Source organism: Drosophila pseudoobscura, chromosome 2 (genome assembly GCF_009870125.1).
Source record: "Drosophila pseudoobscura strain MV-25-SWS-2005 chromosome 2, UCI_Dpse_MV25, whole genome shotgun sequence".
NCBI lineage: Eukaryota > Metazoa > Arthropoda > Insecta > Diptera > Drosophilidae > Drosophila > Drosophila pseudoobscura.
In genome coordinates, this window is record NC_046679.1 from 20,643,768 (window position 1) to 20,656,898 (window position 13,131).

At 43.1% G+C, this 13,131-nt stretch overlaps 2 protein-coding genes across 4 annotated transcripts in view; one reads left to right on the forward strand and one right to left on the reverse strand.

Moving 5' to 3' along the window:
* Window positions 1-1,656: 1,656 nt before the first annotated feature.
* Window positions 1,657-2,667, reverse strand: zen2 (zerknullt-related). Its single transcript, XM_001359181.4, has 2 exons — window positions 2,515-2,667; window positions 1,657-2,444 (listed from the first exon to the last, which is right to left on the reverse strand). Exons 1-2 carry the CDS (start codon window positions 2,572-2,574, stop codon window positions 1,695-1,697), a joined length of 810 nt encoding a protein of 269 aa, XP_001359218.2. The 5' UTR covers window positions 2,575-2,667; the 3' UTR covers window positions 1,657-1,694.
* A 2,452-nt stretch (window positions 2,668-5,119) lies between these two features.
* pb (homeobox proposcipedia) overlaps window positions 5,120-13,131 on the forward strand; it is a 35,099-nt gene continuing 27,087 nt past the window's right edge. For 2 of the 3 annotated variants that reach the window (XM_002137645.3, XM_003736652.3), the window contains exons 1-2: window positions 6,598-6,704; window positions 6,780-7,387. In XM_002137645.3, coding sequence (XP_002137681.2) covers window positions 6,862-7,387 — 526 coding nt within the window. In that variant the 5' untranslated portion in view covers window positions 6,598-6,704; window positions 6,780-6,861. Of the gene's footprint in view, window positions 6,224-6,597; window positions 6,705-6,779; window positions 7,388-13,131 lie in introns of those variants that run through there. The other variant, XM_015182221.2, reaches the window with a different exon arrangement.

The window sequence follows — 13,131 nt, forward strand, 5'->3', positions numbered from 1 at the left end:
CTTTAATTTTATTGGATTTTGAATCCATAAAACACTGAATACAAAGTTTGTTTTAAACTTTAAAGCAGGGCATAGTCCAACCCCTAGAATATTTCAAGTTTTGTTTACATATGACAGCAGGAATTTCATGTTTGGTAGCTCAACTCTTTCGATTCGATTCGATGCCATTCCAATGCCATTCAATCGAAGTCAGACGGCGACGACGACGACGACACACATCCTCTGGCCCTGGCACACCCCTCCCACCTCTCTGGGTTTCCTCTCTATTTCCTACCCTTCTCTGGATGAGGAGGGCAAACAATTCGATGGCGGTAATCAATCTTCCTTCACTCTCTGCCAGCTGACAGCTCCGTGGTGTAGAGTCAAATTGCGATCTTTGTTTGTGCCCCCGAGAACGGGATGGGTTACGGCCATGGCCAGGACGGAACAGTAGCAGTAGCAGCGGCAGCAGCAGACCGTAGAACGGAGACCTGACACTCCAGCAATGGCATTGGATGGGGATGTTCATGGGTGGAATGGGTGGGTGCTCCATTTATGCGTGTCAAAGGTTGCGTGGCATAGGCAGAGAGCGACAGATTGAAGCCCCAGGCAGGCGACACAAATGTTGTACTTGTCACGGTTGTTGCGGTAGTTGCATCTTGTACTTGGAGGCATGGGGTGGGGGCATGGCGTGTGCTGCCCCCAAAATGTGTCGTTACCCGCCTGAGTCGGCACAAAGTTCAGAGTTCTTATCCCACTCATTAATCCTTTCCATTTAACTCAATTATCTGATATCTGTTCCACCGTTTTTATGGCGACTGAACAATAGGATAATCTTAAATATATGTAAACATATAGAAGCCCATCAATCAATTGTTTATGGATATATTTTTCAGCAATTCATGGCACAATTTTTCGATTGTAATTCGTTTTTGTTTTTCTGCTAACCAATCGACTGAAAATATATCAATTAGAAATACATTAAGCCCCGCAGCCCGATCATGATAAGAATCCAAAATAATTATCTATTACGATGATGTCTATAAATAAAATGTGTTTTTTTTTAATACACCAAAAACATACGACTAGGCAGAGATATACTTTTTTATGCACAACAACTTTATTCATTTATCTACAAACATATTACGTTTTCAAGGCATAACTTTATCGATAATGAAATTCGACTAAGTTTTTATTATTGGCATAATCAAAATATCTAATAAAATGGCACACGGACTCGGACAACAGCTGACGATGAAATATTGTTCACAAAACATGGCCAAATCTAATATGATCTGAGGGAACACTGCTCCTCCTCCTCCTCTCACATGTGACACAACATCCGGGGCAGGCATCATCCAGAAGGAAAAGCCAAAGAAAATTTCAATATGCTGGAAATTACTTTATGATGTGATGACACCAATTTATCTAACAGAACGAGAGAGGGGGCTGGGGTATGGCTAGGGGATGTCCTTGTCCACCAAAATGTTGTGGACAAATGGCTGCCATTTGGGCTTCATCTTTTTAACCAGCTGAAAGGAATCTCTGAGGTTATCAATTTGGCCAAGAAGTTTTGTTTAGTTTAGGTGTCTGTCAATACCTTAAAGGAAAAATCATTACAATAAATCTTAATACAATTTCCTCCTTTTGGCAGTCATATAAATATTTATGTACAACTTGGGTAACAACAAAATTATATTATATACAAAAATGTCTTAAAAGTCTATCAAATTCTGTATGAAATCAAAGTCCACCTGCAGGGACGCCCCAGAAGAGCTACTATTCGAATCCCAGCACAAATTTTGACCCATAAAAAGATCTGGGGCGTAGGGATTGGAGCTGGGAATCGGTAGGTTTTGGGGTTCCGAGGTAGATTCAGGCGCAAACCAATTGCTGGCCCAATTTTGAGTCATTTGATTGATCGGCGGCTCCAGTTGGTTGATGGGCATCTCTGCGATCGTCAAGGGGGCTGGACAGAACTCCTGAAGGTAGTCATACGCCTGGTAGGGTGGCGTTATGTGTCCTTGTTGCAGGGGCACACCAGCAGGTGGTAGAGGCATCCCGGTGTGCTCTACTTCTGGTTGGGGCACACTCTCCACCGTTGTGTTCACATATTGCAAAAGACGTTCCACAATATGTTCGTGCTCCAATAGATCTTCCCTTGGTGGCAGGTCGCACAACTTTGTGGGGGTCAGAACTCCCTTGGCCACCAGCTTATTGGCCAACTTCTTGGACTTCATCCTGCGATTCTGGAACCAGATCTTCACCTGTCTTTCGGTCAGATTCAGTCGCTGGGAAATCTCAATGCGTCGTGTCCGTGACATGTATTTGTTCAAATGGAACTCCCGCTCCAGTTCCAGAAGCTGATGGCTGGTGAAGGCCGTGCGGGATCTTTTGGACTTTTCCATGGATTTTGTGGCACCTACTGGGGCGGCTTCCATTGTCGATGATTCACTGGGAAACATCTAAAAGTTTATAGAATATTACGGATTAATTTCAACGATCTTCTTTTGAAAGATATGTTTTGAAACCGACCAGAAAATCACAGATGGAAGAGTTGTCAACAAAGTAGTTTGTATTATTTGGGGAGAACATTTTCCTCGCTCGCTTGTTTCTTGTGTGTTCGCTCGGTGACAGTTCAGTTTTTTAACTAGATGCCTGAGAAGTTGTCTCATTTGCTTTTATACCAAACACCTCAGGTACCCCGCCCACACAGTGGACCGCGAATCGGATCGGTTGCGTCCTGTCCCTACCTGTAGGGCGAGACGCCAGGGACTTTTGGGCAGCCGGCTGGTCTGCTCTCTCCTTTGGGTCTGGTCTGGACAGCGACTTATTGCAGTAGATGTCGCGTCTATCGGAATCAGAGTCTCTCAGCTAGCGACACTTTCCACGATAGCGACACACGATGGCGTGAGTCCTGATTGCGTCGTTTGTGTCTAATGATGGATAGCATTGGCTCGAATCTTATGGAAATGAGGAAATGAAAAGGAATTCTCTATAGCCTTCAATGCGGAATAGAGAGCAAATAAAGGAGTTCTTTATAGTTACATTTAGGGCAGGGACCCAAAATCTTCTTCACTTTTTGGTAATGGTAGGTTTTTAACTATTTCTAAGATCTATGTAAACCCTTTTTCAAAAGAGTATTCTTATCAGAAAGAAGAACTTTTAAGTGATAGAAAAATTCCTTGAAAGTACAGCAAAACTTTTGCAATCAAACCCCAATCCCTCTTATCAGGTAGCCATCTATCATGAACGAGAAAGATTTCGGTTTTCCCCGGGGTTTTCCAGACGAGTTATGAATATCTGAGGGTTAAACTACCTGTTTAGCATAAGAGCATGGTGCGTGCGATCCGAAAACACTGATCCCCTGACCATAAAACGTGTGTCACTTCTAGCTAATCCAATCGCCCGCTATAAAAACATCTTCAGGGGCCCATAGCCATAACGACATGTGCTACGTGCTACATGCCGCAGATTTACAATCGTTCAGGCTTATGCAAAATCTAAGACGAATTCTTGGACTAGTCCTGCAACAAGTAGTCCAATCTACAGGAGAATCTCATAAGTGATCAGGTGATCACGATAGAAATCCTGAGCCCTGTCCTTAGCCGATGATCAGTGTGAAGTTTTAGTGAAGGTTGAGGATCTTTGCTGCAGTTGCTGTTGGAAATCTCTGGAGAACTTTTGCGACAGATAATTCCAAGTACCTACCGACTATCAAAGGGTTGATTTACTAAAAAAAATCGTACTATTGTCATTCTTTAGACAATTTTAGTGGTTATTAGCTTATTTTCTAGTGAATCGATGCCACTAAAGAACTAATGTTTAAAAATCAAAACATAACATACAAAAAAATTATAAAAAAAAAATTAAAGTTTCAGAAGGTGTAAAGATGGTAAAAAACTTAACCTTGGGTCGCTTTATCTTCAGCTATATCTTCCTATAAAAAGTCGTACAATTATCTGTCCCAACTTTTTTTTTATTTGTGAATACTGGTGCTTTAGAAGCTGAGTGGGTTATGAGTTTTTAAAAGAGATTTTGGGGGTATATTCCTAATTGTAAGTATGAGGAAGTGAATTACTCCTCTATAAATATAACCTTGTTTTTTGGTCTCGTGCAAAGACCATTCAAAAATCTCCAATTTGACGCAAAGTAATATCTTCCAGAAGTAACTTTAATTTTCGCAGCCTTTTGAATATGCAATTAGGACCAATAAATGCTTTCACTTTTGTTATCCCCAAACCATCAGAGCGAGTGCTTATATATGGGACATATGGGATATAAATTCCTAAAAGTCATATCAATTTAGGCCCCAATAAAAGGTGCCTCCCCCTCATGTAATATTCTGCGTAATAATGTTATTTACACCTGTAATGACATGAATGTTTTAACATCTACACATAATTACAATATTTAACAGTGGATCCCAATGGTGGGGTGGATGCGGGGAGCGAATCTCTCTCCATTCTCCACTCTCCATTGAAATGCACTAAAAACAGAGCGTGAAAAAGAATGAGCGACAAGCCGCAAAAACAAAATAAAATCGAGAAAACAAGCGAGGAAAAACAGTGAAAAGCGAAAGATTGACAACATGATGGTTAGACAAGCGAAGAAGCGGTGCCCAAAACAAAAAGAGCGATGAGCATAGCGAAATGTCAAAAATCCCCGAAAGCCAACAAAAACGACAGGGAGAGAGCGAGAGAGAGGAGCTGCTGGCAGTGCTTTTGCTGCGCTTTCTGCTGCCACTGCTGCACCTCTTCTTTATTCCTTGTTTCTTCTACCAGTTCTTCTTCTGCTGCTGCTGCTGCTGCTGCGGAATGTGTAAATAACAAAAACGAAATAAATTCCGTCACAAGCAACACGTTTAACAAAAAAAAAAAAACGCACAAAAGCAGAAGAAACCGCGGGCACAAAAACAAAAAAAAGCAATAGCCGCTGCGGAAATGACAGCCGACAGCAGCAGAGCGAGAGCCACAAAGCGACAGCAACCACAAAGATACAAAAACCAGCAGTCGACCAATCAGCGCACTGGAGACTTTCATGTGTGTGTGTGTATCGTTGTATCTGTATCTTTTGGTGGGTTTGGTCTTATTTACCCCCGACCCGACGGCCAAGAGCTGTGCACTGCGCAAGTCCTGACTTGGAAATTTACTTGAAATGATTTGCTGCCTGCCGCAGAGCACCACTCAAGTGCTGGGCGCGCATTTCAGTGCGTTCGGTGTTATTGGATGGGTTGGTTGGTTGGCTGTTGGCTGCCTGCTGCTCTCTCAAAGCTCTCGGCCCCACAGGCGCAAGCCGCCCCAAGTCTCGCCACCAGCCAGTCGTTGTTCTCCGTTCAGTCGGTCTCGTTTCTCTCCCTCTCGAAGAGGTTCTCAAAGTCGCGTCGCAGAAGCTTATGTTTATAACTATTCCAGCAAGAATTTCAATAATAAAAGTTATCAAATAGTTGGCTTATATTAAACTAGAATAAACTCGTATCTGAAACGCATCTCAGCCACCATTGGAACCCACCTGAAAGAGCAACAACAGCGATATCGAAAAACCGGTTACTTAGTTACTTACTGCGCACCTACCTAATGCCAGACAGAGACAGCTACTGTGTGCGTATGTGAGTGGAGAAAAGTGTCTCCACCGGTTCGTGCGAGTGTGAGTGAGTGAGTGTCACTGTGGCCATTGACGATCCTCTCCAAAGCAAAAAAAAACAACTCTACACAGAGTGAAAAACCAACAACCTCCACATACGCATACGCACCGTGGTGCTGGCCTGCTGCTGCTGTACTTGTGACTGTGTGTTTTGGCCTTTTCGCGTCCGTCGCCATGGCTGCCACCAGCAGAGGTGTGTGCAACCGAAACCGATACTAAACCCAAAACTGTCGTCGGTGGCAGCAGCACTTGGCGCTGCAGCGCTTGAGTACACAACGAACGAACGGTCGTCGGCCATACCACAATCACAATATTCCGTGTGCTCCCATTTCCCTTTACCTTACCCTCGTTCTCGTCTCGGTTCGGACCCCACAGATAAGCCATATAGGCCCCAACGCATGGGGGTTCTTCGACTAAAAACCCGCATTGCATTGCAAAAGTTTTGCAAAATAAAACAAAAAGTTAAACTAAACAAATTGTGGTGGAAAAAGTGAAGACAAAAGTGAAGTGAAAAAACCCTAGTGAAAAATACAAATAAAACCTTTTAGAACAGAACATACAATATGGAATTGAATCAACATTAAAAGATCTTATTGAAATGGTAGGTGAAAATATCATTATATCAATAGAATATTGATATCATTTCGGAATTAGAACATAGTCTGTTCTATAATAATACCATTTTGCCATGAAAAGTTTATGAATAAAATGCAGATATGATAAGCTCTTATTTTGAAGAACATAATGTGTTGGTATATATTTTCCAATAAGAGTCCAATATCTATCTGATTCGATCTATAGATTTCCGGTTTTCGAAAGCCTTCTAAAAAGAAACATCATACCCTAAGAAAGTACTCATTCTTCAAGTATTCAAAGATTGCTCTTCTTCAAAGACCCAAAAGGTGATGCTCCGATTTCCGTCGGCTTCTGAAAAATGCATTTTTGTGATTTAACCAAATATGTATACCCTAGACACTCTTATCAAAATACAAACATTCGATTGATTCTAATAAAAAGTATTTTAAAAAATTTAAAAGAAGGCTTCAAACATATCTCTATTTAGTGAATTTTTCAAAGAAAAGGTTATTTTTTTGTTATCTTTTCTATTCTTAAATTCGCTTGATATTAATTTATATCTATATTTGCTTTCATTACAGGTTTCTAGCTAATAAATACATACGAATCCCAAAATAGACAGCAACAAATTTGAAATTTGAAAATAAAGAAAGATTCGAAGCCATGCAAGAGGTCTGCAGCACCCTGGACACAACCCCAATGGGGACGCAGATCAAATCGGAGTCGCCGCTCAATCCGTTGCAGGTGCAAACGGGAGGACAAACAGCACTCCCCGTGGGTGTTGGTGTTGGTGGCTTGGTGGGTCAGGGCACGCAGCAGGGTGCTCCAGCGGTGCCGGCGGTGATGCTGGTCAACAAGATGGCCTCGAACTGTGATAAACGGGCCGCGGACACGGCCTACTGGATGGCCGCCTCCGAGGGTGGCTTCATCAATTCGCAGCCCTCGATGGCCGAGTTTCTCAATCACCTGAGTCCGGAGAGTCCCAAGATGGGAACACCTGTTGGAGGCGGCGGCGGCGTCGGCGTCGGTGGTGGTGGTGGTGTCAATGTGAATGTGAATGTCGGCGTCGGATATCCGGTGGGTGTGGGTCCAATGCCACAGACACCGGATGGCATGGACTCGGTGCCGGAGTATCCCTGGATGAAGGAGAAGAAGACATCGCGGAAGAGCAGCAACAATAATAATCAGGGTGAGTCCAAGAGTGAAATGCGAAACTCTCATTAATCAAGAAATCAATGCAATTTACCTTGCAACACGATGAGGCAGAGACGCAGCATGGCGGCGCCTTCTCTAGAACGGGGCACCCTTTTCTTTCCTTTCCTTGCGTTTCCCACTCGATCAGAGACACACACGCACTCGTCTGGTCTCGTCTGGGGGCACGGGCACGGCTCCTTTGATGGACAGCTACGGAATGATGTGCCGGCAAAGATCTGTTATTTGCGATCATTTGTAACAATTTTCGAGGCAGACCAGTCCTCGGACCAGGCCAGAGCTCGCTCTGGAAATGCTTCATTTATTTCCCTTCGAATGTGTCGATTTCATTTGCGCAAGAAATATACGAATACTCGTAAGAAAAAACCCAAGAAAAGATCGAGACACAGCCGCATTTAAAATAAATGAGGTATCAAGGTTGTCCGACCATACGTTTTCCTGTCCATGTTGCATGCCACTCCACACCACACCACACTCCGCTCTCTCTCTCTCTCGGAGAGCGATTGCAACCTGTTATTTAGGTTCATTTGTCAAAATATTTTTTCCTGTCCCCCTTTTTATTTTTCTGCTCCCTCAATCAAGGGGGGAAAAGGCAGGGGCAGTCAGCACCGGTTGCCATGTTGCAAGTTGCAATTGCAAGACAGGCAGGGCCTGGGGATAGGTTTTGTGTAGCACATAAAATGTTTCGCGGCTGTTGTTGCTGCTGCTGCTGCTGCTGCATGCACCATTTTAAAGCTTTGCCTCCCATTCGCCATTCTCCCAATTCATTCCCCCATTTACTTCGCCCAGGGATACACGATTAGGGGACAGAGAGAGAGAGAGAGTTTCAATTAATCACTTTTATCGGATGGACAGAAGGCGAGCAGGCAGCAGCGGAAATTTGAATGTGTGAGAAGCGGTGGAGAGCGGAAAGGAATGAAGAAGCTTGGCAGCTGCTTTTGATTTCTTTCGGGCAGAGCTATGGACTTGGGCGCGAAGCTTGCAATAAGAGCAGGTGCGATCTCTCTTACTCCCTTACGAAGATTAAGCTTTGTGGCTGCCTTAGCTTTATATCACAAAAGCTTTGACTGTGAAGATAAGATATCCTGATATCCAGAGCAGGGAAAGCTTTGATCTTCTTTACTCCTTCGCCAACTGACATGATACGACTTTCCTGCTCAAGAAAGCGGCTGGAGGAAAGAGAGAGCGAATGTAAGACTGCTGCTGTCGTACTTGTTCTGAGAATGAAAGAGATGGAGATCACTCAGACAAATGTTTCTGCTCTATGGATCATCTCTTCTCTCTCGCGTAATCGTAAATTTCCTGTCGCCACTCGAATGAACTCTTTAAGCTCTTAAAGCTTTTCTTGCAGAAGTAAGATCTTTCCATCAGGTCAGCATATTCCCATTCAAACGCCTCTATTTACCTCCTGCAGCGTTAACTAATGCAAATCTCCGTGAGACTATTTGCCCCTGCGCTGACTTAAACTAATACAATGCCAATTAATATCGACCACACACTCATACCACTGCCCTTGTGTTGACAAATGAGTTACACTAATCCCCTGGAAGGTGTCTAGTAGAGTCCTAGAGTGTGTTTAACCTCAGAATCCCAACACGTGGCTGCCACAGTGCAGAATGTGTCCAGCCAAGCAAAAGGCAACATGCACGTTGTATTCCCCAGAGAAGGGGGAGAGAAAATCTTCCCTTTGGTTGGTTTTCTGGTCCCTCTCTCTGGTTCCCCGGGTGAAAGTGAGCCAATAAATAGCCGTGAAGCATTCCGAAGCGCCCGACACTGAATCCCGTTGAAGGGTCAATACATCTTTTCACTGCCGCACACTCTGTGGCAAGGGACTCGCTCCGATGATGGGGTGAGGGTGTGGAGGACGACATGCTGAGCGATATGGATTACAAATGATGTTGTAAATGTCTGTCCATACCAGGAGATGGAGAGAGCACACCGCTGGGTTCTGGAGAGTGTGTGTGTGGAGTGTTTGTTGAACAGTTTAATTTGTTAATGCTGTCAAATTAATTCCTTGTCAAACGGTAAACGATCTAAACGAGACTCTGGAGGCAAATCTTTGCAGAGAAACGGCTTTTGATTGAAGTAAAGATCATTACTTAGAGAAATGAGTAAAGGAGTAAAGGAAGTGGAAATCATTTCTGAATTGAAAATTTGGACCTTCCTTTCAACCTTTAAACCTCTTTCCATGAAACCTCCATCCCTTGAAACCCTTTTTACCACCCAAATCAACAGTTGAAAGTCGAATTTAACCTTTAACATGCATCCTTTCACCAAAAACGTATGGCAATCCCCAACACAAAATGCCTTCTGCCGCCTGGAATAACAATTTGTTGCCTTGTTCCTGCTTCCTCTACGACGGGGGCACTCATTGTTTGCCACAAATTGTTTGCAACGCATCCTGAATTTTAATGCGTGCCGCGTAGAACTCTTCAGAGGATGAGCTCCATTCCATGTGGAGAGGAGAATGATGATTGTGTCTGCCACCAAAAATTCTGCTGTACGCGCCACTCGAATGAGTGGAAACAATAAAATTTGTGGCAAGTGTTAATTAGGCGTAATGAACTGCAAGGAAAAGTTTGTAATTGTCGTGCAACATGTTCAAGTTTTTAGCGTCAAGTATCTGCGAGATACTTCATGGCTTCTTTGGGAAGGAAAGGAGAAAGATATGCGGGATCTACTGGCGGGGGAGTGGGGGGAAACCAATAAAAAACAATTTGACTTTGTTTGGGGCCCCGGTCCAGGCTATTGAAAGGCGGCAATCCATTGGCAGCGCCATCTGTATCATCCACTCCACTCCACTCCACTGCTACACTCCAATCCACTCCACCCATCGACCATATGTTGCGCCAGGACCAAAAGCAGTTCATCCTGACTCCTGGTTGAGGTTACGTTCGAAATGGTTCAGGGGTTCGTTCGGGGCATAAAAAATGCGTGCGGCACGACTGGAAACTTACCCCCCGAGGATTACGATTATAACAAACCATTTATCATAATATTTATGTTGATGCGTTGTGCTTTTTCTCAATGAAGGTCTCGTCTTTCTCTCCCCTTCTCTCTCACTCAGAGTCGCGGCGCGCGTTGCCTTTTATTAATTTTATTTATGATGAGTCATTTGCACATTTATAATTTTAACCTTTACACTCGAATTCATTCGCAAAACGAATCCGGTGCGAAATCCAAGGGGAATCCATATCAATTTCAGATATGCAGATCTCGCAGGGAAATTTGAACAGATTCCCATATCAAAGCCATCGGGGGTGGCGGGAAAGGGTTTCTGAAAGATTTATTTAGTTATCGATTGAGAATAATTGTGTGGTTGACATTAATAGACTTTCGATGGTGCAAATTGAAAGGAAGGTCTCTCAAAAATCGAGTAAATCAAGGGGAATGATTTAGGCAACTATAAAATTACATGCTGGCCTTTTTGAGGCGATCGTTAGTCGATAAATAATTAGGATTAGGAAAATAGTGAATTAACTCAATAATTTGTTTGATAACTACGTCCGTTTATATACAAATATTGAAACTAGCCAAACGATATGTGGTTTAAGATACGATATCGACCAAATATCGATACTTTGCGATAAACTTATGAAAGTTTCGCTTAGAAAATGATCACTTATTGATCATACAAACAATCAACTATCTTTAAAAACAGAGCATATCTCAGATAAACGCTTCAAAACCCATTCCGTCAAACCCTTCTTTATCTCCCATTTTCTTTAAAGGCAAGTTTTCGATAAACTTTACGTCTATTTTATATAAAAAGTGATCACTAAATGTTATACCTTTCATAAAATGAATCTGCTTACTTCACAAACAAAGCTAATCGCAGATAAACCCATCAAAATATATCCCGTCAACCCCTTTTAGAGCTCCTCTTCCCTCACAAGCCCCATTTAGATCCATTAAACCACAAAACTCCCAGCAGATAAGTGCCACCGCCTCCTCCTTTGCAGAAAAGGTAAAACCGACTGCATTGAACTTGAAATTCATGTCACCGAGCATTAAATTAATCGAGGCTCGTCAAATAATTTTTTGGTGGACTAATTACGCGTCAAACGATGAAAAATCTCCATGGGCTGTGTCTCAGGATTTCTATCTTTCACCTCAGTTGTGGATCTTTTGGGGATTTTTCGGGTCGCCTTCAATTAATTGTTACGACTTTATTATGGAGATAAGTGCACACAGCGTCTTGCGGCCGGAGACAACAAAAGGGTTCTAATTGGCAGAGACCGCAGGACTCATGCCAGGATAATGCCGGGCAGACGTTTACGCCCCAAAGGGTTTTTTCCATATTTTTCTTTGGCTTTTTCCTGGGGTTTTCTTTCGGTTTTCCCCTCTCCAGCATGACTGTGTGGAAAAAAATCTGTTACAATTAGTTAAGCTCGAAGGCCGCCGGCGTCGGCGGCGGCTGGCCCAAAGTAAATTTTAAGATTATTATTTTTTTAGGCAATTTTTTTCGCTGGCTTTTTACATTATCTACAAACTGATTTGTCATTATTTTTTAAAGCGCAAAGAGGGCGAAATTTATCAGGGAATTATAAACATTAATGTGGCAGTGGTGCAGGCACTTGCCAGCAACTGCTGCGGATAGAGGAAAAAACTTAAGAATGAGAGAGGAATTTCCAATTGAAATATAAACCTTAATAACCAATCTTAGGGCAACAATTCCCGGGCCATCGTCTACGCTCCATTTTGTCCTTTAATTTCCCTCTAAAATTGGTCATTTGGTTGCCGATTTCCCGAGGAAAAAGGAAAAAAGTTTGTTTAACGTCAACCAATATCGATTTAATTTTATTTCCCACTCATTTAGCTAAAAGCGTTCCAGTGAAAAATAAAATATTTGCTCACGATTAAATTAAAAAAACCGGAAAACTCACCAGCACAAAAAAAAAGCAAAAAAGGAAAAGCGAGAAGGAAGGGGAGAAAAGTGTATGAGAGAAAAGCATTTTATGAAATGAATGCACTGACACTCTGGCCTCGCCTTTGCCTTTTGGTAAAAATTTGAATACATTATGAGGGGGCGGAGAGTGAGAGGGGATGGACATGGACTCCCTGCAAATAAACTGCTGGAGAAGACCGACTCCCACCGCAACCGCAATCGCTCGCTCTGGACCTGCCACACCCCCAAACGAAACCCCCCCGAGAACGTCGGATGGGCATGACAATGACACAAAAGCCGCGCACTTAATCGCCGTGGATCACATTCCGTAAAAACCGCGACGATAAAAATTTTTTACGCTCCATTCTCTGTGTACTTAGTGGAATGGAAGGGCCCCCACTCCTAGTCCTTGTTCCTGGAGAGAACAAGGACTACCCACCCCCCGCCATGGCGGTTGACCCGCCTGTCCGCAAATTTCCCTAAAGAAGATATCTCTCTGTCCAGTTTTTGCTCTTCTCTTGCCCTGAAAGAAGAAAATCAAATCTGAAATTATTTTCAATTTGTACGCGATTTATTTTTATGTCTTTTTTTACTTTGGAGACGAGAGGGAGAGTGCCTCAGAGACTCAGCCTCATTGCAGATCCCAGTTTAAACGATTTGTAAACATTTGAATTGGATTTTTCGGCCATAAAAATTGCTTGTTAGCGACTTTATCACGCAGAGGGCTTTGTGTTGTTGGCTAAGTTGTTGGCATTAGTGGCTATGGTATCATCAGCAGTGGGGGAAGTACACCTACACCTATATTTATTACCCGATACCCAGTTCCCATAACT

Coding starts and splice junctions, on each gene's coding strand:
- zen2 (XM_001359181.4), bottom strand. CDS start 2,574: ATGTTCTCCCCAAATAATACAAACTACTTTGTTGACAACTCTTCCATC. Junction 2,445..2,514: donor CTTCCATCTGTGATTTTCTG/GTCGGTTTCAAA, acceptor ATAAACTTTTAG/ATGTTTCCCAGTGAATCATC.